Raw genomic sequence first — 24,887 nt, 5'->3', positions numbered from 1 at the left:
CTTGTAATTTAACTATGCATAACCATAACCAGTCATATTAAGGCTATGCTTGAAGTGCATAGGGGCGCTGCACTACAGGGGGCGCCAAATGAAAGCCCCAAATACATTTTCTCTCAGGAGAAACAGCCAATCAGCTTGCTGGTTTTGCGGAGCACCGTGGGCTAGTAATGACAGAACGTGTCTCCTCCACCCCCTCCCCCTGGACTTGCACTCCTGCTGTGTTGCCAGATCCCGCTTAAAAATTCCCCGCGACACAGGTTAAAGCTTGACGAGAAATATCGTCACGTTTTAATCTCGTCACGTTTTAAACCCCTACAGACCATCCAAGGAAATGGATACCCAAAACTATTATATTATGGATTCCACAGTCTCCTTTGCGACACTATTTGCACTCCCTAAATAGATTATTTCTTGATTTCTTGATTTACTGCAATTTAGACCTTTAGGTCGTGTCAATCATTGCTTATACTAAGAGAAGCCTCCACTTTGTAAAGCTCAGACATGCAGAGATTGATACTGAATGCATTTCCGCCGTGAGCTCTTCCAATATGACATATTCAGTTGAAATGTCAGCTTCTGAAGGGCATCTCGACAAAAAGTCCAAAGAGCAGAATCAATTGTTTATGTCATCTGCATAATATGGGACCAGGGTGGAAAATAAGCAGGGGAACTGTGTGCGGTGCATATAAATTGAATGAGGGCTTATCTTTGTGCTTTTTTTTTTTAAGTCTCGCAGGATAAGCCCTTTTTGCCATGTATGTGGGTTTCTTTCAGGTCCCGTATGTTGGTGTGTTGACATACTTGTGACATACTTACTTTGTACAGTAAGTGCATTTAATTTTTAATAAGGGCAGGATGGGGAGGATGTAGCAGCATTAATATGTAGGAGGGTAAAGTGTGTCAGGAGAGTGTGCTCATCCCCTGAGTTACTGTACCGCATCCGTCACCACATGCTGTATATAAAGAATTTAATTTAGCTCAAAAAAGCAAGAAGCAGCATTAACATGCACACTGTAACTAAAGGTAAAACGCAAAGTGATGCATTTGAAATGACAGGATTTAAACTAGAAAAGTGCATTTCCTGGAGGAAACGCAGGATGGTTGCGCAGCTAAAATGTCTCCCACCGATCGTTGTGGTCGTCGCTATGATGTTGCTAGGCGCTTGCTATAGTTTCTATGGTGGTTGCTATGATGTTGCTAAGCAGTTGCTAGGTGGTCGCTAAGGTGTTGCAGGGTGGTTGCTAAGGAATTGCTATGGTATCCATGGTGGTTGCTAAGGTGTTGCTCAGCAGTTGCTAGGTGGTTGCTAAGGTGTTGCCAGGTGGTTGCTAAGGCATTGTTGTGGTATCCGTGGTGGTTGCTATGATGTTGCTAAGCAGTTGCTAGGTGGTTGCTAGGTGGTTGCTATAGTGTTGCCAGGTGGTTGCTAAGGCGTTGCTATGGTATCCGTGGTGGTTGCTATGGTGTTTCTAAGCAGTTGCTAGGTGGTTGCTAGGTGGTTGCTAAGGCGTTGCTAGGTGGTTGCTTAGGCATTGCTATGGTATCCATGGTGGTTGCTAAGGTGTTGCTAAGCAGTTGCTAGGTGGTTGCTAAGGTGTAGCTAGTTAGTTGCTAAGGCATTGCTATGGTATTTGTGGTGGCTGCTATGGTGTTGCTAAGCAGTTGCTAGATGGTTGCTAAGGTGTTGCTATGGTGTCTGTGGTGGTTGTTATGATGTTGCTAAGCAGTTGTTAGGTGGTTGCTATTGTGGTTGCTAAGGTGTTGCTCTGGTGTTAAGTGATTGCTAATTAACATAAGGTGGTTCCTTATTAACATATTTTGCATAAATCGGGTTAAATTGTGTTTGGCGTTGCTATGGACACTAGGTTGCTCTGGTCTCTAAAGCAATGCACAACCATACTTAGTACATACAGTACGTTTTATATGAACAAAATGCACAGACATTTTTTATATTTTTATGTCGGTTCTTAGTCATACGGGGAACATGCAGTAGTGCATAGAGACTATGATTTGCCTGTCTTGCCAGCTTATGACCCCTAGTGAAAAAAAGTAGATTAAAGTATACTAAGCATTATTATGCTATAGTGCACTAAAGTGAACTTGTAGCCACATTATTATTAATCAGTATATTTAAAGAGTGCTAAAATGGAACAACATTTTCAGTACTTATTATACTTTAATTGCATAAAAATAGTGCAAAAGTCTTACTTAACCCTATGTAACAATATATTTTAAATATTTTAAATATGCATACAGTACAATTATAATGAATTTAATGAGTATTACAACTGTATCACTATTTATTATATACCAGGTTTATTAGAAATGTACTAAGAAGTGATGTCAAATATATGTGATCTATTTACTGTAGAGTACAAATATGCTTCTTGTTCCTGTCTTTTTTGTTAGTAGCACACTTACTTACTTTGTTGGGTATAAAAATATATGTTAATATACTGTACTATAATTTTTAGCGTCTTACACATTTATTTCAATTTTGTATTTGACATTTAAATGCTACTTAACACTGTATCCTTTAATTTACTTATATTTATATGTTTCTAATTATAATTACAGAGCATTGAAATACATTTTAACTCTTATATTATTGTAAAACCTAAATATATATTTTAAAACATTTTAAAACAATGTAGTAATTTAATTTACTTTCTAAAAAGTTACATGATACATTGCACTTTAAGTGAACAGCTGTTTTTAACACACTTTGCTAAAAATGTACGAAAGTATATATTTGGAAATAAGTATTTTAGAAGTGTACTGAATTACATTAAACTGAAAGTGGAAGAAACCACAAGCTCTAGAACTGTAGTTTGCTAAATGTTAGTATATAGAGTCAGAAAATATATAATGTTTAATGCAACCCCAAATCTGCCACATTTACTTTGACTAATTTGATTGCAGACAGTGATTCTTCACAAAAAAATGACACATTTTTTTTGTGATGATTAATAATGTTGCTACAAGTTCACTTTAGTGCACTATAGCATAATAATACGTAGTATATTTTAATCTACTTTTTTTCACTAGGGGTCTTAAGCTGGCAAGACAGGCAAATCATAGTCTCTATGCACTACTGCATGTTCTCCGTATGACTAAGAACCGACATAAAAATATAAAAAATGTCTGTGCATTTTGTTCATATAAAACGTACTGTATGTACTAAGTATGGTTGTGCATTGCTTTAGAGACCAGAGCAACCTAGTGTCCATAGCAACGCCAAACACAATTTAACCCGATTAATGCAAATATTAGTTATTTAGGAGCCACCTAGCAATCACTTAACACCAGAGCAACACCTTAGCAACCACAATAGCACCCACCTAGCAACTGCTTAGCCACATCATAACAACCACCACAGACATCATAGCAACACCACAGCAACCACCTAGCAACACGTTAGCAACCATCTAGCAACTGCTTAGTAACACCTTGGCAACCACCATGGATACCATAGCAATGCCTAAGCAACCCCCTAGCAACGCCTTAGCAACCACCTAGCAACACCATAGCAACCACCTAGCAACCATGACAATATCTTCATGTGGCAAAAGTTTGAAAAGTTCAAGGGGCCAAATACTTTTAGCCATGGATTTAATTTTAATACAGATTTCTCTTTAGGGAATTAGAGAGGACTAGAGTAGTTTTGCATGCATTGCAGACAGAAATCAGCATTCTTATTTTATATTATTCATGTCATTAAGAGTTCATGTCTTTTATTCTTGCAAAATTGACGTACACATTTAAACTGAGTCAATCTAAAACCAATGCATGACTCTTTCTTTCAGCTGCTAGAATAAATCAGCATCCAGCGCCGCTATCTGCTGCATTTTTAAAGCTTTTAGAGTTTTGGGGGCATCATTTAAATGTGGAGAACCTTGTGTAAAGCGTTCAAACAGCCCCGAGTCAGAAACAAACTTCTGTGATTTTGGTCTACTTTGGGAAAATGTGCCTTTTCTGAAGCTCAGATAAGACAAAATGCTTTTCCACTCGCCCACTTCTCTCGCTGCTACCCAACGTAATGGCTGCCTGGAGCCAAAAAAAAAAACAAAAAAATACCTGTTCTCTCTGACTTTGACATGACGCTTGTGTACCGAGTGTCAAAAGAACAAAGCCCAGATGCTTTAAGCAGCTTACATTAAAGCTTCACTAATGACATCACCATCGAGAAGAAGCTCCAGTGCAACACTCGCACCACAACGGTTCAAATCTGTGAAATGTGGAAACACCTGCGAGTCCAGAGGCAGCAATGTGCTTCTGCTTCTACAGAGCTTCCAGACAGAAGCTCAGTCAGAGTAAATCAATACTACTGGGAGGAAAATACATGAGGAGCTGCAGGTACAACACTGGACCAAAGCTGTAAATTGACGCTAAGGTTTCAACTGCTCCAACATCCTGCGCTCGCCAGAGAAACGTTTAATAACTCCTACAGAGCTCAGGGTGAGCCTGTTTAAACGCAGACGCCAGGAGAAGCAGAAGATCCAGCAGCCTTGAGAAGACATCACAGCAACAACATGTCTATTTTCTATCCACTTTTGTTGTTTCGGAGGCTTTGTCCGACTCTACAGTACATACAGGGGTTGGACAATGAAACTGAAACACCTGTCATTTTAGTGTGGGGGGTTTCATGGCTTTATTGGAGCAGCCTGGTGGCCAATCTTCATTAATTGCACATTATTGCACCAGTAAGAGCATGAAGAGTTTGAATGTTCAATTAGCAGGGTAAGAGCACAGTTTTACTGCTCTAAATATTGCAATAAATACAACATTATGGGTGACATACCAGAGTTCAAAAGAGGACAAATTGTTGGTTTACACGTCTTGCTGGTGCACCTGTGACCAAGACAACAAGTCTTTGTGATGTATCAAGAGCCACAGTAGGTATGCAGGGTAATGTCAGCATACCACCAAGAAGGACCAGCCACATCCAACAGGATTAACTGTGGACGCTGTAAGAAAAAGCTGTCTGAAAGGGATGTTCGGGTGCTAACCCGGATTGTGTCCAAAACACATAAAACCACGGCTTAAAGGTGAAAATTAAACAAAGTTGCGTGGCTGTGAGCAGTGAGTTAGCATTATCTGGCTAATATATTAGAATGAACTGCACTTTATCAGCAGTTTAGCTCAAATAAAAGGAGTATATTTGATAGCTGGGTCAGATTAAGACCAGATTATGTTTTCATCACAAGCAAACCACTTCAGAGTTTGTTTGGGACCAGACCAAGCGTGATTACTGTTTTCACACCTGCTCAATCGAACCACATCAAGGATACAAATGAATCAAAGTCTGTTTTAATTGGACCAAATTGTGCTAGTGTCAAAACTCCTTAAATGTTTCACTGAAGCTTCAGAGCCCATAGAATTCAATGCTGCTTTTGGACATGGCGAAAAAAGCTTCTGTTTTGTATGATGAAGTTTTAAATAGCATTTTTCAATGCAAACTAACATCCAACATCCTGCACTCGTGGAAAATTTTTTTTTTAGAAAACTCCAACTGAGCCCAGTGTGAGTCTGTTTACCCAAACGCCAGCAGAAGCAGCAGATCCAGCAGCACTTAGATGGAAATGTAAATTGGGCTAATTTAGCCTTGAGACGACATCAACAAGAAGCATCACAACAACAACATGTCTATTTTCTGATGCGCCTCTATTGTTCCTGAGGCAAATCAGACAGTAGTGTAAGCTGTCAAGCACGCTTTTGATCGTCAAACTCTCGCAGTCGTGTGGAAACAACGGCCAAAACTATCCAGACTGTAATTCCTCATCTCACGAAACATGACTCAAACGTGATCGGACGCCGAGTAAAACGTCACCTCCTCTTGTGTTGCAGAGAGATGGAGAATGACAGCACTGTGGCCGTGGTGAATTATTGAGTTGTGCTGAAAAAGGACATGATTTTTGCATCTTCTGAAAGAAAAAAAAAATCTGCAAAAGCAGTTCCTGAATGAAAAAAGCCATTCAGATATGCTCTGATCCTGAGAAACGCATTAGTAATAAGGAGATAACGTCTGGCTTATCTAACAAACCACACAGGAGTTCTCTGGAGCTAATCAAGCCCAAAACACACTATTTCCAGTGCAGTTAAACAGTGTTTTAGAACATAAAAAAAAACATAAAAAAAATTCTCCCTTGTGCAAAAGTATGTTCACAGAGATACAGGGGTTGGACAACAAAGTTTCATTGGACAGTTCTGGTGGGAGTTGAGGTGCACACTGAATCCCTTTCAGACAGCTTCCTCTTACAGCGTCCACAGTTAATCCTTTTGGATGTGATTCGTCCTTCTTGGTGGCATGCTGACATTACCCTGGATACCGTGGCTCTTGATGCATCACAAAGACTTGCTGTCTTGGTCACAGATGCGCCAGCAAGACTTGCACCAACAATTTGTCCTTTTTTGAACTGTGGTATGTCACACATAATGTTGTGTGCATTGCAATATTTTGAGCAGAACTGTGCTCTTACCCTGCTAATTGAACCTTCACACTCCGCTCTTACTGGTGCAATAATGTGCAATTAATGAAGATTGGCCACCAGGCTGCTCCAATTTAGCCATGAAACCTCCCACACTAAAATGACAGGTGTTTCAGTTTCATTGCCCAACCCCTGTATATTCCTTGAGTGCTATATTAACAGTGTAGGAGCAAGGCTTAAAAGAAGTAGACTGTTGATGGGGGTGGTAAGATAGATAAGAGCATTGCATTGTGCGGTGTGCTACTTTGTTAGGTTTTGGTACAGCCAAAATGTTTAATTTGAGTATAATTAGGCGCTTTTTCCAAAGTTTTGTTGACTGAATCCACAATGTAGTTTGTACCAGGTTTGTACCATATATCAGAGAAGGCATTACCACCCACAGTGAACAGTGCAGTGGGTGATAATGATTGTAACTGGCGGTATCTGGTTAGAACTGTCCATACACACAGTCAAGCAACTCACACATGGTATCGAGTTGCAATTGCAATGCAGACAAAATCTGCTTCAAGCATCAGAGTTGAGATTCTTCACTTCCTTATTTGACCGCCTGTTTACACTTAAACACCACCTTTAAAAAGTGGTTGCATCCCCAACACTGAGAAAACTGTCGAGCCAAGAAATTGTTCGTTTTCTAGCAGCCATTTTCTGTGTCTCTGGATACCTGGGCAGAAATTACAGTGCCTATAGGGGCCAGATCTGTGTGGAAGACTTTTGATGGCTGGTCTGCAGTTGGTGTTATTGTGTTATTTCTCCTTTTTCATTTCGTGCTGGGGGTAGGCGTGCCCCAGAGCCAGTACTCACCAGCCGCCGCAGCCCGTTAGTTTATAAAAGGAAGGAATATAATGGCAGCATTGTTGCTGCTCTTAGAAGAACCGGGCATCCTACAAAAGATCAGCACAAGGACATGACACAGAATCCTTAATGATCCCGAGCCTGGAGGACCTGGAGGCATCTTTTATACTCAACAACATACATCCTCATAAGCCTACCATGAACAAAAAGAGAAAGTGGCGTTTCTTGGAGGTTACAGTGAGCCTAAGATACACTACGTGACATTTACAGTCCTAAAGTCATAACAGAATATGTGCGTTGGATTTAAAGGGTCTTAAATTATTGGCCTACGAGTTATGAATCAGGCAGATATGTAAATGATTACAGGTATGGTCTGATTAGACACTGTGTTCTCTACTATACACCCTGCGCAAGGTGATTATCAATGTTCTTTGCTAACTTACTGTTAAGATACGAACGTGCCAAAGTCATAGGGCACCTGCCTCTTAAAAGGAATTGGAAAGCTCACTTTTAATTCAACACTAAAGAAAATAAAGAACAAAATAACACTACTGTTCCCTTAAATAAGCTGCTGTCGTACCTTCACAACTTTGCTGAGACACACACAAAAAACTGAGCTGTTAAGATAAGAATGCGCCAAAGTCAGAGCACACCTGGCTCTTAAAGGGAATGGCAAGTGACACACTGATACACACAGGAAATAAACCAATCAGTGTGCCATTTGCCATTTCCTTTAAGAGCCAGATGAGCTCTGACTTTGGCACGTAGGTATCTTAACAGCCCAGTGCTTTGTGAGTCTCAGCAAAGTTGTGAAGGTAAGACAGCAGCTTCTTTAAGGGAAAAGTAATGCTATTTTGTTCCTTATTCTCTTTAGTGTTGAGATAAAAATCAGGTTTCCTATGGTATTATGACGTCGCAGGCGCAATGTGTAAAAATAGACTGCTGACAGAGAATAAGATAGCCATGTGCATCACGACATGCCGTGCGCAAGGTTTACGATAGGGCCCATAGTGTGCAACACATTTGTAAAACACAACATGCCAGAGATTTCAGCATGCAGTGGTAGATGCGGCTGGCCATGGCATAGTATTACATTATTAGAATAGATTCAACTTTATTGTCATTACAATGTACAAGTATAAAAATCAACAATATGTTGTTTAGCATCTAACCAGAAGTGCAATAAGCAGCAAGTGAAGAATGTACAATAAATTATGTGCAGAATACAGATGAGTATGGATACATATAAATATGGTACTATGAAAATACAGCTCAGGAAAAGAAAAAAGAGACCACTTAAAATGATGAGTTTCTTTAATTTTGCTTGCATAACTGCTTGCATAAAATTATCCAAAAGCAGTGTGTAAGACTGGTGGAGGAGAACATGTGCAAGATGCAGGAAAACTGTGATTAAAAACCAGGGTTATTCCACCAAATATTGATTTCTGAACTCTTAAAACGGTACCACTTTAAAATAAGACTACCTTTATAAATGGATTATACATGGTTTACAATTAGTTTATTTATGGTTACTAGTTAGGTTGTAAATGCCTTAACGATCATTAATAATCAGTTATAACATATATGTAGAAAGGGCAACAATATAGATGGCTGTGGGTTCACTATTTGGCAAACAACAGGGCATTGTTGCCCTTTCTACGTATGTGTTATAACTGATTATGAACGATTTTTAAGGCATTAACAACCTAATTAGTAACCATTAATAAACTAATTGTAAACCATTTATGAACCCTTTATAAAGGTAGTCTTATTTTAAAGTGGTACCTTTAAAACTTCTTTATGAATATGAACATTATTTGAGGTCTGAAAGATATGCATTTTTTTGTGTTATTTCAGCCATTTCTCATTTTTTCTGTAAATAAATACTCTAAATGACAATATTTTCATTTGGAATTTGGGAGAAATGTTGTCCGTAGTTTATAGAATAAAACAACAATGTTCATTTTACTCAAACTTATACCTATAAATATCAAAATTAGAGAAACTGATTCAGAAACTAAAGTGATCTCTTCATTTTTTTTCTAGAACAGCAGTATGGGGGTGAGCATTGCCTTATTGGAATAGAGCACTGGCGTGTGCATTCAGAAAAGGTAGAGCTGTCAAAATGCCTGTAATGAAGACCAATGGTGATCTGGCATTGGATGAAAAATTGAAATCCACCCCATGACATCAGGGCTTGTGGATGTTGCTGCTGAGCACAAGACACATACAATTCACTGGTCATTTTTTTAACAAGGCTGAGGAATGAAGGATGGAGGGAATGAGGGAATGTGTGAGTGTGTGTTGGAGAATTAGAGTGTTTGGAGAAGGAGCGAGAGAGAGAGAGATGGTGGAGGAGTGTGACAGGTACCCTACACCGGTCTAAAGCAGGTCATTCTGTTTGCTCTAAAAGAGAGCGAAGGCTCATTTAGCCACAGCTAACAGATTTAACACACCTCCTGCTGCCATTCCTATTCCCCCACCCCCAATATCTATCTACCTCAAATACACAAACACACACACACACACCAGGACAAATAACAAACACACACACACACACACACACAGAGAGAGACAGAGAGGTGAAGAGCCCAGACTGAAATCCCCTGCAAAGCTCTTAAACTCCCCCCGCAGCCCCGCCAGGCTCCAGGCCCTCCACCAGAGCTCATCATCAGTGAGAGAGAGCATTCCCACACACACTCCCTCCCTCCTCCCTCGATCGCCCACTCCCCCATCACTCACTCCAAACGCATGAGAGGATTTCACGCCCGCCTTCCAATCCGGAGCTGAGGAGAATAGCCCTTTCTATAGGATCCTTCAACACTTCTACACTCCTCGTCTCCTCACAACCTCCAAACTCCACTTCTGCGTCCATCCCAGATACTGGCCATGCGTCATTTGGTCATCAATTACATGTACAATCAGCTTCTTTATTCACTCTATATACAGTATTTTTCATAGTATATATAATGTATCAGATTATAAAGCATCAATAAAAATCAATAAAAGTCTATTTTCTGGTCTATTTTCATACATAAGGTGTATTAGATTACAAGGCGCACTAAGCGACACTAGTAAGGATGCCTACATTGAAGTGAGCAAGGGTGTCGCCATGTTTCCCTTCTAACAGGGAAGCTTTCTTTCAAATTTAAATGAGAGCTAGAAGTGAACCTACACAGATTTCTCTTCAGAAAACTGTTTATTTAGGTGGAAAAAGTGCTTCCTTTTATTTACAGTAAGCTAAGATTTCCAAAATTTTGTCTAAGGGTGAGTTTCAGTGTTCTCAAGTCTCACGCTGTGAGCGAGAGACGAGTTCACACGCTTACATGCCACACATGGTATTTCTCACGCTTGCCAATTCATCGGCTGTATATTATAATGTACTCTCATTGAGCCAATCAGAATATAGATCGCTCTGTTGTTAGGCAGAGTGCCAGGCGCGAAGAACTGTCCGATTCGAAAGTTCTGAAACACGTCGGTGAACAACTGAAGGAGAACGGCGGCAACACCCCCCCCCCCCCCCCCCACCACCTACACCCCGTTGAACAACTGAAGAACTGCGCTGTCTCCCCCCGTTGAACAACTAAGGAAGAACAGCACATCCAACACCCCCCCCCCGGGTACAACTGAAGAAGAACTGCGCTCACCCACCACCCCCAATCTCACTCCCACCAAACTTCAAAACTTAAGAGCCCTGGTGAGTTTTCAGTGAAGTTTCTGGCTGGGTGCAGCAGTGCTGGCATTAGCTGCTAACCACAGCGCTAGTGGAATTTAAATGCCACTAGTGTTCCGGTAACCTTGTCTACAGTCCATATTTACTATACTCACCTCTGAACAGTGCAAGAACTAGCAATGCGGTTAGCGGCTAATGCTAATGCTAATGCTGCAGCACCCAACCTTAGTGCTGGAGAAACTGCACTGAAAACTCACCCTAATAATGCTGTGCTTTAGTGAAGTGGCTTTACTGATTTTTAATACCTGACTGGTCAAATTTCTACAGTACATAAGGCGCACCGAATTAAAAGGCACACTGTAGATTTTTGTGAAAATTAAAGGATTTTAAGTGCAAAATGTATAGTCCAAAAAATATGATACAATACATAAGCATATTCTCTTTTTTCTGTCTTTCTATTGGGCCTAGAGCCTATAATAACGTTTATATATAAGTTTATATATTTAGAGTGATCTGATAGAAAACTACTTTTGGTCCTCTAAAAAAATCTTTCAATGGCTAATTGAAAGCGATTACAAAACTTTATGATAACTATGATTTAATCTTTAAACATATATGATCTTTAAAGAAATATGATTTTGTTTTTAAGATATATTCCACAAACCTTTTCTTAGCTATCATAACTGCATCATTCTTAAAAATAACATACATTCATTAGAGTTCATTAGATTCAACTATATTTATGGAATATTCTCCGTTAATAAAATGGTTAATAACAGATTAATACGCTTAGGGTTCAGATAAGGTTAAGAGTTACACAGAAGGATTTTAAGGATACAATTATCATTATTAGTAAAAAAACACAAACAAATTAAAAGAAAACTCTAAAGCTAAATTTGATTAAGTGTCTGAAGTCATTTAGTCATCTTTATAATCACACACAACACACTGGCATGCCAAATGTCACAGGATAGCACTACTAAATTGCGCACACCTGTATAAGTTGTGAGATGTTATCTTGTGAGTGAGTTTAAGCATGACCTCACTCACAAGCAGAAATGTACTAGAGTACTAAAGTACCCAGTACTAGATATTTAACATACCAAATTGAAAACCTCTGGAATATAATCAAGAGGAAGATGGATGATCACAAGCCATCAATCCAAATTAAACTGCTTGAATTTTTGCACCAGGAGTGGCATCATGTTTCCAAAAGCAGTGTGTAAGACTGGTGGAGGAGAACATGAACATGAATTTTTTCCAGAGCTGTATATACAGTATAAGGACCAGAACTCTATCAAACTCCAATTATAAATGCCATGTGAATACTTTTTTTAAATTAAACCTCTTTGCAACTGCAATATTTCAGTTATAACAACTGACCTACGACCAAACCCATGACTGGTCTCATCACTTTGCCTCTAACAGTGTCGTCGATAAAGCACTCCCGCAATAGACGCCGTGTCACATGGTAGGCCATGTTAATCAATAGCAATCTGACTTCTGCTAGACTGTTTTTACACTCTGTCTGCTGAACTGTTCTACAAACGCAGGGTCTTGGCCAGGATGTTAGCGTTTCTGCTTCTCTTAAGGAGGCGTACGGCTGCTGGGAGCAGACGCAGCTGTTCTGATGACAGTAATTGCAGAGTGGAAGCCTCTGGTGGTGTTCAAATAATATTGGTCATCAACACTGACTATTCTCATCTGCTGTGTGAACACATGCTGCAGACGCTGGGGCTCGAGGGAATATCTGTCATTGTTCTCCTGCGGAACAAACGCACCGCTACGTAAAAGACACGTGTAAACAACTGAAAACAACGTATGTGTACTAAATTAATACAAGGATTAATAACAGATTAATAAACATCAGACTCAAAAACAAAAAAAAAAAATACAGAACCACTAAAATCATTATTTAAAGCAAGAAATATAAAATAAATTCTCATTTTTTTAGGATTAGTGCTTCTCAAAAAAATCTAATAGCATTAAGAAGTTACCTTATTTTAGAAATTATAGATTCAAAACTATGTGGAGTTTTATGTACTTGAGCTGTCCTCCACAGACACCTGACCTGAACCCAATCCAGATGGTTTGGGGTGAGCTGGAGCACAGAGTGAAGAAGGCAAAGGAGCAACAAGTGCTAAACACCTCTGGGAACTCCTTGGAAAACTCTGTTGGAAAACCATTTCAGGTGGCCACCTCTTGAAGCTCATTGAGAGAATGATGCAAAGAGTGTGCAAAGCAGTAATCAGAGCAAAGGGTGGCTATTTTGAAGAAACTAGAACATATATATATATATATATATTTTTTTTTTTGTTAAGTACATAAAACTCCACATGTGTTCATTCATAGTTTTGATGCCTTCAGTGAGAATCTACAATGTAAATAGTCGTGAAAATAAAGAAAATGCATTGAAAAAGAGAAAGTGTGTCCAAACTTTTGGCCTGTACTGTATGTATAATTGCATTTTACATTCCTTACATTCATTCTTTTAAAATAACAAGTGCGATTTATTGACACCACTATTAAAAACATTACATTAAAGTATATCTAGAGAATCTGACAGACTGAACATACGTTCATGTTTCACAACGCTTGCTGTGTTATTTTCACACGTGAGAGATAAGTGTACAGAAATCAGTGAAAGGATGAGCAGCTGTTCCTTTTTTAAAGAGTCTGCTTAGAGATCAGCTGCTTGTTCTGCCACTCAGACCTGCTTTTGGCCCAACAGCTGCATCCATTCCACCAGGCTTCATCTGAATGTACGTGTGTGTCTGATTCACCGCTGCTGCCATTGTGCAGCAGGTAAGTGTGCGGCGTAGTGCAGTGCATTAGCTCCTTACCCCAGAGGCTTTTCCAGACGACTGGCTGGAGAGCCCACTATCTCTCCCAGAGTGCAGAAGGTCTGACCCAGGAAATCCTGAGAGGAGGACAAGGCCACATGAAAGGAGAGGAAGAGGAGAGGGGAAAAGGGCCCGCGGACACATCCGGAGCGCAGGAAATGGAGTGGTGAGAGAGAGAGAGAGAGAGAGAGAGAGAGAGAGAGAGAGAGAGAGAGAGAGAGAGAGAACAGTGATTCAGAGGGACGTTTTCAAAGAAACGCGTTGTACGGTTAATAAAGTCTAGGAAGTCATTCACGTACGTTGAAATCGGAGGGCTTCCAGGAGGGAGAACGGGCGGGCGAGCAGCATTAACAACAACAAAAGTACATCATGTAACGGAAAGGAGCAAAAAACAAACCCAAAGAAATAAATGCAAAATAAAAAAATAATTAAAAAAAGAGTATTAAGGTGGTGGAGAGAAACAAAATGATTTGATAATAAAATACAAGAAAGACAAAGAATGAAAGAGAAAGAGAAAAATATTAAAAGAGAGAGAGAGAAAGAAAGAGAGATAGAAAGAGAGAGAGCAGGTGGATATAACCACCCACCCCCTGATTATCCTGATTATGATTACAAGCACCAATGCAAATACAGTACCAAGTACCAAAGCATAAATCATCAAGGCAGAGAAATGAAAAAAAAAAAAAACAGAAAATACGATGGAAATGACGATATTTTTGGTGATATGCAAACCACTGGCTGAGGGATCAAATATCAAATATACTGATCCATATTAAATTAATATCCAGGGGGTGACAAATCTTAACTATCAAAGCTTCCACTCCAACTACTTCACCAATCAAAAGTGTTCTCCAAACTGTAATTAAGAGTCAAGATCTCCACTCGTGTCACACAGTCGAGATCCAGCTTAGCAAAGCTTAGCGAAGCTGTTGTGAATATTCTGGAGCGTTCTGGAAAGCTTTGATAATTGCACTTGATCATGGAAGCACTTCATTTCCTGCTGAAATGAACCTGCACACTGTGTGCGTGCGCGTGTGTGTTATGTGTGCATTATGTGCACGCATAAAAGATACAAAGGCTGAAAAAAAAAGAAAACAAAACAAAAAAAAAACACCATCACTAGAGGGGTTCCTTTTTTTAACAGCAGTGAGGAGATGATGCTTCATTTGGGGGAGATTCTCAGGATTTGGTGCCCTTGATTTAGGATTAATACACTGATTTATAACATTTTAGATAGATACTGTAATGTCTGTCTTGTTTTTTTTTTCCTTTTTTGGTTCCATGTGCTATTATGTGGTTCTACCTTGAAACATATGGAAATGCCTTGTTTCCTACCCCATGTGTTTTCTGTTTCCCAGTTTGTATATACTGTATACACCCCTCCTGTTCCTGTTCAACCATGGTTTTGTTTGACCCTATTCTGTTAAAACTTGATTTAATGTGTTGTTGCTTTTCGTTTGAGCCACAGTCCTGCCGTATTTGTACGTTTCTGTTTTGTTTGCTTTAGTTTGTTTGTTTCTTTCTTTGTTTATTTTGCTTCTTTGTTTGTAAGAGGTTATTAGTTCTTTGTTTGTTTTTTATCTTTGTTTTTTAGTCTTGATCTTGTTATTTCTTTCATTTTCTCAGTTTTTGTTATTTGTTGGGTGTTTTTAAATAATCATCCAGCCTTAGAAGTGTTACAACAGGTGTGGTGTAATTAGATACTTCTTAGAGAGTCTTGAGCACCTCAAGAGGCTGTACAGGTGCTTATCCTGCTGACTTATAACGACACTTTTTAAGCCTAGCTTTAAGTAGTGCACCTCTTGGTGAGAGATATGAGTTTGCTGACTGCTAAACATGCCTCTAAGACCTATTGGCAAGTGGACAGACCATAATAGGTCGCCAACACTGGACTGAGATATGCAGGATGGTCATGTCATTGCATTGTGCGCTCATTATGACATCTGTTAACCAGCCTCAATAAATAAAAATACTGGCCTGCTATGGACTGGAGTTGTATTATATTTAGTGATGGATTCATTTAGTTTGACAGTGGTCAACTGTTGGAGCGACATACTGCCCCAAAATGATGGTGTGATGATCTGGAGAGCCATGGTTGTGACTAGAAGTGATACAAAGTACACTAAAAGCTCTTAACAGCAAAGATTTCAAGGGTGTTATAGGAAAATCGCAACCAGATTGCAACACTTCCTTGACCTGCCTGATCAGGTAATTATACACCTCCATGTTTCTTTTAGCATATTTTGAATGTGATAGAATTGAATGGATGTTCTAGAGTTAAATAACTATCACTACATTATTAGCTTCACATGTAGTAGCGCTTTTCCACCAAAAGAACTCTGGTTCTTGAACCAGTTCCATTCAGGCTTATAAGAACCATGATGCTTTTTTAGCAAACCAGCCCAGGTTTCCACCAGTTTAGTGGAACCCTCAAAGCATCACATCATAGGTCATCAACAAACGTATGACTTATGAACCTAGTATTCTTCGGTTCCCTCTGCGAACAAGCGTTACTGGTTCCAGAACCTTCTTTTGTTGGTGTAAACACGGCAAACCGGTTCACAATTTGGTTCCCAAACCAGAATGAAATGATGCTAGTTCCACGTTGATGAAAAAACGCTAATAGGGCACCCATTCCTGAGAACGACTGATTAGTTAGTCAGACAGACAGCGATCCCAAAACCATGAATTTTAGTGCACAAAACACTATCCTCATGATTTGACAACACCCTTCAGCACTTAAACAAGTATCTCTCATTTGCATAAAACCAAAAGTGATATGGAGAAGGGCATGCGTGCGAAAATCCGTGTGTGCAAACAGGCGAAAAATGCATTCAGGTTCCTCTTCAGGCAAGAACACACACACTCACGCACAGCGCTCCCACACACTTACATGTTTGGCCAGATCTGGGCTTTTGGAGTCAATGTCATATCTGAAATGAGAGAGTCGGATATGGATCATTCACGCATATTAATCACAGATTAAATCTCTGTTATATGACCATTCTGTATATTAGAAACTTCAACAAAGTGTACCATTCAAAATGAACACGTCCAACTCAGAGTGTTACAACTGCCTAGCGATGAAATCACAGCCAATCACAGAAAAACACATCTGACAACAAGCATGCCTGGATGTTATTACTGATCATGAACTGTCATGACTCTTCAACACTCTGATCTACCTGTGTCTACCTGGACTATGATACCCACAATGCATCACACACTGACGTAACTCCCTCTCATGATCACATGTCACTGCACATGGCACCATCAGTAAGTCAATAACCAGAATACTGACTACACCTGTGTACATATATATATATATATATATATATATATATATATATATATATATATATATATATATATATATATATATATATATATATATATTAGGGGTGGGCAATATGGCTCTAAAATAATATCACAATATTTCAGGGTATTTTTGCGATAACGATATACTTGGCGATATAGGAAAACTAAAATAATTAATTAATTTCAGGAACATAGTATAATGGTATAACAGAATAATCATAATGTGGCAAAATAAATAATACAGCATAAAATAATATAATGCAGCAAAAAATATTGCAGAATATTTAGTGCGTGCATATCGTTGCTGTCCAATGAAAAACACTGATCTCCAAAACAGAAAAAAACTTGTAAACTTTTAGTGGAAGATGTAAAAAGATTTATTGCAGGTCATATATATATATATATATATATATATATATATATATATATATATATATATATATATATATATTAGGGGTGGGCAATATTATATCATATACAATATATCGTGACACAGAAATATCATAATATTAAAAATCCATATCGTGATAATAGGGCTGTTCTGTCTTAAAAGTAGTATATAAAAGTAATATATATATATGTATATATATATATATATATATATACATATATATATATATATACATATATATATACCACTCTACAGCGCACTGTGTACAACCTTGTTTATTTTTTTCAACCCTGATTCCTGCCAGACTACTCTTTGTGTTGATACTTACACTATTTTAATAAATTATGTTATTGATGTGTGACAGAATACTCAGCCAGGTGTGTGTGTAGTGAGGGTGTATAAACAGCTCTTTTCAGACTTCCCGTAGGTGCTGTGTGTAGTGACATGTGATCGTGAGAGGGAGTGAGAGAGTCAGTGTGTGGTGCATTCTGGGTATCGTAGTACGGAGATGGGAGATCGCAGGTAGAGCTGAGCGTGGGAAAGATAGGATCGCATTCGGCACCAGTTAAAACAATAACACACCTAGGGTACAGTGCAATCTTTCAAATAATTGGACAGTGACCTATTTGTTGTTCTTAATCTTGTTTAAACTCACATTTAAGACAAATGAGACAAAATCAATGAGGCTACAGATTTAAAGATCTTAATTTAGAGGTGTTAGAGGTGAATCAATACTGAAGTAAATGCCATTTAGAAATATGGAACTGTGGATAAATGATTTGTTCTATTCTCTTTTTTTAGAAGGCTGTTGGTAATGAGACAATTGATCGACCTTTTATAAAACAGTTCTAGTAAATTTTGTTCAGTTTTTGTTCTGCATATCAATTTGTTCAGCAATACACTGACATGCCAAATGTCATGGGACATAAGAATAGTTTTGTTTCCTATTTTCCATATCCAATGAAAGCCAAAGGACACTGCACTGACCTGTGTCTTTATTTATTTTATTTTTTTGGGAGTGGCACAACTGTCTAACTACCTTCTTGGCAAAGACAATACTTCATGAGGCTCAACTCAAAATGTACTGTTGACCAAACTGAGATGCCAAATGTTTCCTTAAACTAGTTTAATTATCCAAAAAATACCCTATAATCAGAAACTTTGTAGTTTTAAGTTTTTTAATAGCAACCATTGTGAGGTTGGACGAGCTTTCCTGAACTTTGGCTGAATCAGAATTTATAGCAAATTTCTCTTTAGAGTCATCTGATAAGATTCTTAAGATTCGAGTCTCAGGTCTGGGTAGATCTAGTGAAGCAAGAATTTCTTTTTTGAACCTGGTATAGATGCTTAATTTGTCCTTTGTCCTCTACTTCTGAACACCTTATTTTCTTATTTCAAGAAAAGAATAACAAAAAAAAATCACCAAAATACGTTAATTTTCTTGAATACACACAACAGGTTGCGTCTCATCTATTACAACCCATCTATTCTCCCATATTTAACAAAAAAATACATGAAAAGTATTTTTATTTATTATACTATAACTGTAAATTTGTGCACATCTTTAATGAAATCAAATTGTCCAATTTTATAAGTTCAGCTTAAAAAAAGCAGGCAATGTAAAGAACCTTCTCCTTATATATATCCTTATACGTGTTATTCACATGAGTAGAATATGGGCTAGGTGTTGTTACAGTCCACCTCAATCTCACACGGGTCCCATCTAACCCAGATGGGGCCCATCACTGTCCCCAATGGGGCCCCAACACTGTGGAAATGTGGGAATGTGGAAACTGTCACATCCTGTGTTTTCTGCGTTTCCCAGTGTGTTTCCCCAGTTATTTTCCGTCACGTGTCTGTAATTTGTAGCTCCGCCCTTCGTTACCTGTCTCCCTAGGTGTTCATTGTTTCCTGTTAGTATAAATAGTGGCCTTTTGTCTGTGTTTATTCGTCGGTCTTTGCACCTTCCTCTGTCGTTTGTCTTGCAACGCTCCTAAGTTCTTTGTTTATCAGTTACTCTCTGTTTTTTCCGTGTTTCTATCTCTTGTTTGTTTCCTTTTTATTTCTTGTATTTATTTACGTTTATTTCCTTTTTTATTTACCCTAGTCCTGTTTAGTTCTTTATCTGTTTAGTTTAGCTCCTTGTTGTTCCCCTAGTTTGTTTTATTAGCCTCCCTGTCTGTTTATGTTATTATTATCTGTGGTTTGTTTTGGTTTGTTTCTTGTTTATTTGTTTATTTGCTTACGCATTTTTACGTCCGCCTCCCGTATGCTCCAGCGTTACAGAAACTATGAACAAAACTTTCTGGTTCCGTTTTTTGAGCTCTCTGAAACTAAACTCTGGACTTTAATCTCAATTCTTGGTAACACTTTACTTGGATGGTCCATTTGACGGCCTTGTTGATGCTCACCTGACACTCAACTAACATTCAACTAATATTTAACTGCATGTCTATTAAATGCAATTGAACTGAAAGGTGAAAGTAAATGATTCTCTATCAAATGTAATCCTACATTCAACTCAATCCTACATTCAACTCAATTCCTAAATTTCCTTCGGGATAAATAGAGTATCTATCTATCTATCTATCTATCTATCTATCTATCTATCTATCTATCTATCTATCTATCTATCTATCTATCTATCTATCTATCTATCTATCTATCTATCTATCTATCTATCTATCTATCTATCTATCTATCTATCTATCTATCTATCTATCTATCTATCTATCTATCTATCTATCTATCTATCTATCTATCTATCTATCTATCTATCTATCTATCTATCTATCTATCTATCTATCTATCTATCTATCTATCTATCTATCTATCTATCTATCTATCTATCTATCTATCTATCTATCTATCTATCTATCTATCTATCTATCTATCTATCTATCTATCTATCTATCTATCTATCTATCTATCTATCTATCTATCTATCTATCTATCTATCTATCTATCTATCTATCTATCTATCTATCTATCTATCTATCTATCTATCTATCTATCTATCTATCTATCTATCTATCTATCTATCTATCTATCTATCTATCTATCTATCTATCTATCTATCTATCTATCTATCTATCTATCTATCTATCTATCTATCTATCTATCTATCTATCTATCTATCTATCTCTAACCCAAACTTTAATCTTAACATTTTAGGATTGGGCGTAGGGTTAGATTTAAAGTTTAGGGTAAGGGTTAGGTGTAGGGATATATTCTATTTTGAATCATTTACCTTCAACATAGGGTTAAGTTAAATTTAATAGACATTTAATTCAGTGTTAGTTAAATGTCAGTTGAGCATCAACAAGGCCATAAAATGGACCATCCAAGTAAAGTGTTACCAAATTCTTTCCATTCAAAGTGAATTATGTAAAAGTACAGAGCTAAAACAACAAAGGTTCACCACTGTCCAATTATTTCCAAACAGAATAGGCAGCAATATTCTCTTGGAAACCTCCAACGAGGGCAATTCTCATCAGTCAAACAGATGACAGCTTCACCTGCGCATAATTAAAACTTAATGGCGAGCGGCAGAGCTGCCTACTTTAGAGAAAATGTGCTATCCTCAGATCTACTCCGATGCCCTGACTCAGACATCCAAGTTCCCTTATTAAGTCTTTATATCAGCGGCTGAATCCCGGTGGCTCCAGCATTAATAACTCACGATATTAAAAAGTGCGGTCGGATTCAGTAGCGCGGGGCCGCGTGGCCCTCGCCGTATGCGCATATTTGCCTTGTTAAAGAGAAGGAGTGTCATTACTGAGCTGTAATGTGATTCAGAGGCAGCTCTCCCAACTTTACAATTATATCCTGCACCTCTGGCCACATCTGTGCTTCCCTCTTTCAGCCGGAGGGAGAAGCTATTCAGGCTAAGGAGAGAGAGAGAGAGAGAGAGAGGGAGAAAGTGGGAGAGAGGGAGGGAGAGAGAAAGGGAAAGAAGGAGGGAGAGAGAGAGAGAGCTGGGAAGATGGGGGAGAACTGTGTAATCATCCGAGACGGAGCAGCAGCCTCTTTTGTAGAGAAACTTCCAGAAGATTGAGGACAAAACTCATCTGAAATATTTAGCAGAGTTTAAACTGACGCCACACCAACAATCCCCCCAATACACAAACACACACACACACACACACACATACACACACATAACATTAACACAGATACACAGTTACACAGAACACATAAAACCCAGAAGATTGGGCAAGAGAGAGAGAGAGAGAGAGAGAGAGAGAGAGAGAGAGAGAGAGAGAGAGAGAGAGAGAGAGAGAGAGAGGCAGAAAGAGAGAAAGCGATTGAGATCTTGAGATGTTGAAGGAGACAGAGAGAGAGAGAGAGCAAGACAGAATAGGAAAAAGAAAAAAGTGAATGGAAAACTGTATACAGCATGAAAAAGAGAGTAAAATAGATACAGGGTGGAAAGAAAGAGAGAGAAAAAGACAGCGAGAGAGAGAGCAATTAGAGTGAAAGAATGAAATGCAGGAAGAGAAAGGAAGGAAGGAAGGAAGGAAGGAAGGAAGAGAAGGAAGAGAAGGAAAGCAAAGAGAGAAAAGAGAGATGTTGAGATGTTGAAGGAAACAGAGAGAGAAAGATGTAAAGAGTAAAGGTGAATGGAAAACTGTCTATAGCATGAGAAAGTGAATACAATAGTAAAATAGAAACAGGGTGGAAAGAAAGAGAGAGAAAAAGACGAGAGTGAAATGCAGGAAGAGGAAAAGGAAAAGGCAAAGAGAGAAAAGAGATATAGGGATGTTAAAGGAGAGAGAAAGAGAGGAGAAATGGAAAAAGTGAAAGTAAATAGAAGACTGTCTAAAGTGTGAGAAAGAGGAAACAAATAGATACAAGATGGAAAGAGATACAAGAGAGAGAAAGAGCAATTGAAACTTGCTAGCATGTCTGGAAAAAAGGAAGTAAGGAAGAGAAGGAAGAGAAAGAAAGCAAAGGGAGACAAGAGAGATGTTGAGATGTTGAAGGAGACAGAGAGAGAAAGATGTAAAGAGTAAAGATGAATGGAAAACTGCCTATAGCATGAGAAAGTGAATAAAATAGATACAGAACAGAGAGATAGAGGGAGAGAGAGAAAGCAACTGACATAAAATAAATGTGTAAGAAATAATAAAAGGCACAATGAGAAGGAGGAGAGAGAAAAAAAGAGAAAAAGTAAAAGAAAAAAAGAGATGTTGAAGGAGACATGGAAAGAGTGAAAGGGAATTGAAGACTGCCTATAGCATGAGAAAGAGAATAAAAGAGATACAGAATGTGAAGAGAGAGAGAGAGATGTAGAGGGAGAGAAAGAAAAGAAAGAAAGACAAATAATGGATATAGCATACTAAAAACGTAGGGGAGAAGAAAAGATGGACAGTGGGAGGGAGAGTGAGAGAGAGAGAGAGAAAGAAAGAGTGAAAAGTATTGGAGAAAGAACTTTCTAGAGCATGAATTTCTACAGATGGAAAGAGATGCAGCAGGAGAAAGACAAGAGAGAAAGAGAGAAAGAAAGACAGCACAGAAGCCAGAAAGAAAGAAAGGAAAGAAGGAAGGATGGAGTGGAGGAGTCCCTGCAGCAGGAGGAAGTGGGCCAGCAGATCTGAGGGGCCGGCTCCTCTGCGGCGCCATCAAAGGGATTAACTCACATGTCAAAACGCAGATTCTGCTTCTCCTCAAAGAAATAGTCCAGAATGTACTTCCTCACGAAGTCCGGGTTCAGCGTGTTGTCAATCACTTCCGTCCTGCCGAACTGAGAGAGATAAGAGATAGATAGAGAGATGAAGAGAGAGAGAGAGAAAGAGAGAGAGAGAAAGAGAGAGAGAGAGAGAGCATCATGGCATCATTGATAAGAATCTCAGACACAGAGAAAGCTGACAGATACATACATCTCTTTCTACCCTGTTTTTTCCTCTGGTGACTCACACTCACACACATGCCAAAAGTCATGGAACAGCAGTTGTTGTTTTTTTTAAACTGATCGTGAAGTGTTACCTCAGTGAAAAAGCTTGGGATTGCCCACACCTGTATAGTCTGTGAGCAAAGGTGTGAAAATATCCCCATTCGTTAATCTGTAGGTAAAAGTATAGATACTAGGGTTTAAAATTCTTCTATAGAAGTTGAAGCGGTATCAACTCAAGCTTTTTACTTTTTAATAAAAGTGTAAAAGTACTGGTTTCAAAACTACTTATAGTATAAAAGTAAAAGTAATGTAAGGGTAAAAAAAAAAAAAGCAATTAAAGACAAAAGCTTAGGCCGCACCACAGGAGCCGATTTACTGTATAATGCACTATTTGGAATAAACTAGGCTACTCCATGTTTCAGCTGCATATATGTCCATTGAAAATGAATGTATTTTAGCACAGTGCAAATATATTAAAGATATTAGACCATAGTTGGTAAACGTATTTTATTAAGATTTCAAGTGATACCAACACAAAATAGCACATAATTGTGAAGTGGAAAGAAAATGATACATACATTACATACATTACATACATACATTACATTACACAATACATTAATGTTTAATTAAGTATTCAGTATTCAGTCCCCTATATCAATATTTCATAGAGCCGCCTTTTGTGATATATCTCTACCAGCTTTGCACATCTAGAGTGGTCCAGAACTTTATCTCTAAACTTTCTGGTGAGTTCCTTGGTCTTCCTGATGCTGTCTGTTCACTAGTGATCCCTAACAAACCACTGAGGCCTTCACAGAACCAGTATTTCAATACCAATACTTCACAGTATTTATACTGAGATTAAATTACACACAGCTGCAGGATTTACTTTACTAAGCTGCAGCTATTCACTTATTTAGTGATTTCTGAAGGCGATTGCCTCTGGCACTGGATTTTATGTAGGGAGTTTAAAGTAAAGGGGGTTGAATACTTTTGAATGCACATCCCATTTTTCAGATTGTTTTTTTTTTTGTTTTTTGAAAACAATCACTTCACAATTAGGTGTGACAGTGTTGGTTTATCACTTAAAATCTCTGTAAAATACAGAAAGTTTGTGGTTGTAAGGTGACAAAATGTGAAAAACTTTCAAGGGGTATAAATACTTTTGCAAGCCACTGTATGTAGTAAACTATAGATGAAGATACTTGTTTTTCGATGGACAGCGAAGATATGCATATCCTGTGGGTCAATGCAGTTCTTTAGCTTCCATGGGACATGGGGACAAAAATTATGGGACACCATATACATTTATAATTGCTATAATTATAAATTATACATTTATCATTTATAATTCAGAATTGCTGTCAATCACTTTTGCCGCTCGCTAATGAGATGCACACTTAGAGTGAGTACTCCCAAACCCCCATAATGGAAGCACATGCTGTTCCTGGCTTTGCTCCGGGCTCGTATGTTAAGTCTGCCGTGA

At 38.4% G+C, this 24,887-nt stretch overlaps 1 protein-coding gene across 2 annotated transcripts in view; it reads right to left on the bottom strand.

Moving 5' to 3' along the window:
- Positions 1 to 24,887, bottom strand: part of cpne5a (copine Va) — a 178,691-nt gene that overhangs the window by 98,077 nt on the left and 55,727 nt on the right. The window contains exons 4-7 of one of the 2 annotated variants that reach the window (XM_049485537.1): positions 23,148 to 23,251; positions 16,690 to 16,729; positions 14,096 to 14,110; positions 13,797 to 13,873 (exon numbers count right to left, since the gene is read on the bottom strand). In XM_049485537.1, the coding sequence (XP_049341494.1) occupies positions 13,797 to 13,873; positions 14,096 to 14,110; positions 16,690 to 16,729; positions 23,148 to 23,251 (236 nt within the window). The remainder of the gene's footprint in view (positions 1 to 13,796; positions 13,874 to 14,095; positions 14,111 to 16,689; positions 16,730 to 23,147; positions 23,252 to 24,887) is intronic. The other variant, XM_049485538.1, reaches the window with a different exon arrangement.

Source organism: Astyanax mexicanus, chromosome 12 (assembly GCF_023375975.1).
Source record: "Astyanax mexicanus isolate ESR-SI-001 chromosome 12, AstMex3_surface, whole genome shotgun sequence".
Lineage (NCBI taxonomy): Eukaryota > Metazoa > Chordata > Actinopteri > Characiformes > Acestrorhamphidae > Astyanax > Astyanax mexicanus.
The sequence above is the reverse complement of the archived record's forward strand: the minus strand, read 5'-3'. Positions and strand labels throughout refer to the sequence as shown.